General features: G+C 41.6%; 1 protein-coding gene across 1 annotated transcript; it reads right to left on the reverse strand.

Annotated features, from left to right (window-relative positions):
• Positions 1–1003: 1003 nt before the first annotated feature.
• Positions 1004–3810, reverse strand: LOC306918570 (sterile alpha motif domain-containing protein 3-like). Its single transcript, XM_079531463.1, has 4 exons — positions 3349–3810; positions 2711–2878; positions 2503–2598; positions 1004–1813 (listed from the first exon to the last, which is right to left on the reverse strand). Exons 1-4 carry the CDS (start codon positions 3700–3702, stop codon positions 1496–1498), a joined length of 936 nt encoding a protein of 311 aa, XP_079387589.1. The 5' UTR covers positions 3703–3810; the 3' UTR covers positions 1004–1495.
• Between the last annotated feature and the right edge of the window lie 746 nt (positions 3811–4556).

Here is a 4556-nt window from a genome sequence, read left to right on the forward strand (position 1 = left end):
CTTCACACATGTAAAAGCGATAAAAGCTATAAAAATGTAAAATTGCCATTTTTTCATCCCCCCCAAATTTAGTCATTATGCCAATTTCTTCCTCCCCAACCACATGATGTCACTGCTGTTGTATCCTATGGGCTCACCCCACCAGGGGAACCTAGAGAGTCATACTCTTCTCCGACAGGTGCCACCCCAGCCCGTAGGAGTAATTGCAGTGACAATTATAGCTTCCCCCCCCGAACACGGGCCAATTGTGTTCGCAAGGATGCTCGAAAAGGCAGATGCACCGCGGTTGATTCTATCCCCCAGACTCTGCGATGGTGCGCAGCTACACTGGTCACAGTTGGAAAAACTGGACTAGTATAGCAAACTTTAGGACCTTCAGGTCATTTGATGCAAATGTGTTTGGTTAACTCTTAAAACTAACAGTGGAATGTAACATGTACTTTTTAACAGTTGAATACATCGATAAATGTCATGAGCAGATTGTAAACATACTAAACAAATGAAATTGTCACAAACAATGTTTTAGTAAAAACCACTTAACAGGAATATTCTTGGAAGACAGGGGAAAAAAATTGAGAATCTTATCCAACTACAGTATGTGCTTTTCATAGTGTGGAACTGCGGTTACACTATGACCACAATGGCATGAAGGAAGGCCCTGGACTGGAAAAGTACTATTCACTCCTCAGAACCTGTGTTATACTTTTCTTTTCTGGAGTTTTGTAAAACTATTCAGCATGACCCCATCGGACACTTGAACCTGGAACCTAAAATACTATTCACTCCTCGGAACCTGCGTTATACTTTTCCTTTCTGGAGTTTTGTAAAACTATTCAGCATGACCGCATCTAACAGACTTGGACATAGAAACTTATCTTAGCCCTCCCTCCCATCAATGGAAACGTTAGGTCTGCCAAAATTAATTGCATGCAAGAGGTTTGGAATTGCCCTCTAAGAAGCTATGACTGTTAAACCCTCTATTTTAAGTGAGACAGACCTGAGTTGCACTACACATGGAAAAAGTTGTGGATGGCCGCTTTACAAACTCACAATTACGTATTAAACTCATTCTTAAGGCTCTGCATTACCACTATAACCCATCAAAACCTTCAGAACAAATTCAAACGGGTTCTCTCAATAAAGTGTCCTTCTGACTTCAAATTTCTGAAACTCTTCATTTGTGGCCAAACACATTAACACAATGTAGGAAACAAGTTAACAACCAAATTCACATAGGCAAGGACCCAGTAGATTGAATTTGACGGGATGTGCAGACTATATAAAGCTGAAGTGACAAGGTTAGATCTTCTGTTGAGTGTAACTCATGTGACCAATGGATAGTTACTAGTTAATGAAAGTTATTGTTTTCCCTTGAAAGAAGACAAGTCTGCACCTGCAGGTGTTGCATTTGGTTGTTTCCTTCTACACATAATCTCTTAATCAGAAAAAGCAGATGCTCGTAGTTTGTAGAGTGGCCATTTCTGCCATCCACAATCTATATATTTTTAAGCAACTCGTTCTTAAGGCTCTGCAGTCTGAGTGACAGTTTAGCACTGTCCAAACCCATCAAAATCTTCTGGAAAAAATCAAACGTGTTGGTCAGTCCTTTGGGATAATTAAGATGCAGTGCGTACATCAGACCAAACAGAACAACGGCAGCATCTGGAAATTGGGGGAGACTGACCACCACATCACCTTCAATGATGATGGTTACTTTCTTTGGGTTGTAGTGGATTGGCTGCTTGACATTTTCACCGACTGCTGCAGCCGTCAGGAGGCACACCGCACCAAAAGGCCCTGGATCATCATCTTCCTGAAGGAATGACAAAAATGCACATCACATACTAATCACATCACTGTAGAGTTCAATAACCATCATTGCTATGGAGTGTTCAGTAAATGTTTAGCTCTTTAGAAATACCGTTTTATAGGATATTATATGTTTGATCAGAGAAAGAACTCACAGGATAAACAAGAGCAATTCAAAGTGCTGATTTTCAAAAAGCAGCCAATTTTGTTATACTAGAGAATTGAAGCGAATACATTATATTTGTTCTATATAGAATTTGTATCCTGATATAAATTGTCTGTTACCAAAAGAGCTGGAGAGATGGCCAGATTGCCAAATGGCACCCAAATTAAGAGCTTCACTGAATTAGTCGCATCTGTTCTGCAAATACATTGTACATGTTTAAAGATGGTATCTAGAGTGTGTGTGTGTGTGTAACAGCTCAACATAACATCACAATCCCTGGACTTCTACAAAGGCAATGTCAGTCCTGTAAGCAAAGAGGTTCACCCAGCACCAGAGACCTTCACAGAGATGGTTAGATTGGCAATAGACGTCCTAGGTACCTCACAGCTTTTTTTGATTAGGTCTGTGGACATCTCTAGCATCCAACGTGTTAGGCAGCAAGTGTTTAGAGTTCATCGCTGAAACAATGAAATACCATCGGCCCAAACAAGATGTTTTTAAGTTAATTTAGGTCTGTGAGGACTCACCGTGCATGTCTTGAAGACTGCAGAGGCATCCTCTCGCAGAAATACAGGAAGAGCATGGAGCACAGTGGTACGCCTTGTGTGGACATCGGACAATTCCTATGAAGATTAAAATAGAAGTGTACATTTTTAGACATCATTTACAAATGAAACACGATTAGCCTGAAGAGTCTTAGGGACAATACCAGTTTCTATGCTAAATTATATTTACCTGTTCATCGTGGACTTTTAAGATTTCAGCCAAAGCCTCTGCAATCTTTCCACTTTGGAATGCTTTCTGACGAAACATGGCCATCAACCGTGGAGTGTGACGATCCAGCTCAGCATAGAATCTATTTGGCAGGTTCTGGTTCGTAAGGCGCTGGAATTCGGCATACACCTACATTAAACAAAAAACAAGCAAACAAAGAACAAAGTTCAGATGTTCGGTAGATTATTGTGTGGGCCCTCTGAGTTTAGATGAGAATGCAATGTTGCCTTTTACATCCCCTGGATGGGAAAAACAAAAGGGGACAACTTAACTTCCAACTGCTCAATGGTGTAGGATTGTGGTTGTACTGGTTAGCTCTCATGTGTGAATGTGTGTGTTAACTGTATGGGTGTGAAGCAGGGCATTGTTAAATCACACCCATGTGAACGAGCGGTGCAGGCTGTGTGTGTGTCCCGAATGCGACCCCAATTAGTTACAGGGGTCAATGGGTGGTTACTCATACATAGTACATACGCATACATGCATAGAGACATACACACAAAGTTGGTCATTGGAGTCAATGGGTCATACTCGTATATACAGTCATAGACACACACAAAGTTAGTCATTTAAAAGGCACTTGTGCTTACTGAACCTACCTCAGACTCCATTCCGAGTGCAGGCCACTGGTCCATGATCTCCCTCACCGTTGGTTGGTTTTCCACTATGGTCTTTCGCCGCAGGGCAAGTGTGGTCTGCATCATCTTACTAATGAGGGGTAGGTTTCTATCAGTCTTCTGAACTTCTTGAACCATGTTCAACCTCAAACCCTCAAGACTTGCCGGATCATGTCCTTGGGGAAAGTTGGGTAGATAGTTGGATTCTGCACGTCTGGCTTTTTTAATGGCTTTGTGCGGAGGTGCATTTCCAGGCTGCTTTAGACTTCTTCTTCCAGCATTTACAAGGAGCTCCTGACATCCTGCCTTCCTCAGCTTCCCCCTGAAATTGCCCATCTTAAATTTGATTCTGCCTGCCCATTCTTCAAAACCACTGTGATTCCCTGCTTCTTTCAAACATGGATGTTTGGTCACGAGTGCCTCTGCTACCTGTTGTCTGTCACATTCTTCGTCATAAGCCTTGTATCTATATATGGTTTTTCCAAGCGTTTCCATGATGTCATGCTTTTGGTGCATTTTCAACTTCAGCAGTTTTCCACTTTTTTCATATTCGGCATTTCCTTCTTGAAGTACCAGTTCAACATCAAACGCAAACTTGGGAATAGGAAATGGACCTGTTGGCCAGCCCTCTAGACGTTCTGTGGTCGTGGTCGAGACATCTGACAGTGTTTCAGTAGATGCAGTAGAAGTGGAATCTTTTTCCAGTAAGATGTGTACTACAGATTTTTGTGGCAACTCCTCTATTTGACTTAGTTCAGTTATTTTTCCATCAAAGTCTGGGTCTTCATATTCCAATCTGAAGTCAAAGTCTAATTCTAGTTGTTCTTTTATGATCCAAATCAGTGAATCTACAGAGTCTGGCCGTGTGCTGAGCTTTACTTTCCGTACACGGTTTGGCTCAACGACGCGTAGAATCATAGGTTGAGGGTCTGTGGCAGCCATTGCACTAATGAATAACAAGAAATTTGAGAGGTTAAAAGAATACTTTGCTATTTACAAGTGTATCCACATTTACAGTGCAGTGTGTGTGTACCAATTTAGAGTGATCAGTTCTTGAGAACCACTCTGATCGACTTTACAGTCAACAATGCACTTCCTTGGCTTCTAATACAACCATGTGTAAAGTTGATCAGACAAGCGTTTCACAAGGAGCATGTGCCTGTCCAGAGACGAGTGCACTAATTCTCTTT

This window comes from Electrona antarctica (genome assembly GCF_951216825.1).
Source record: "Electrona antarctica genome assembly, contig: scaffold_84, whole genome shotgun sequence".
In the NCBI taxonomy this organism is placed as follows: domain Eukaryota; kingdom Metazoa; phylum Chordata; class Actinopteri; order Myctophiformes; family Myctophidae; genus Electrona; species Electrona antarctica.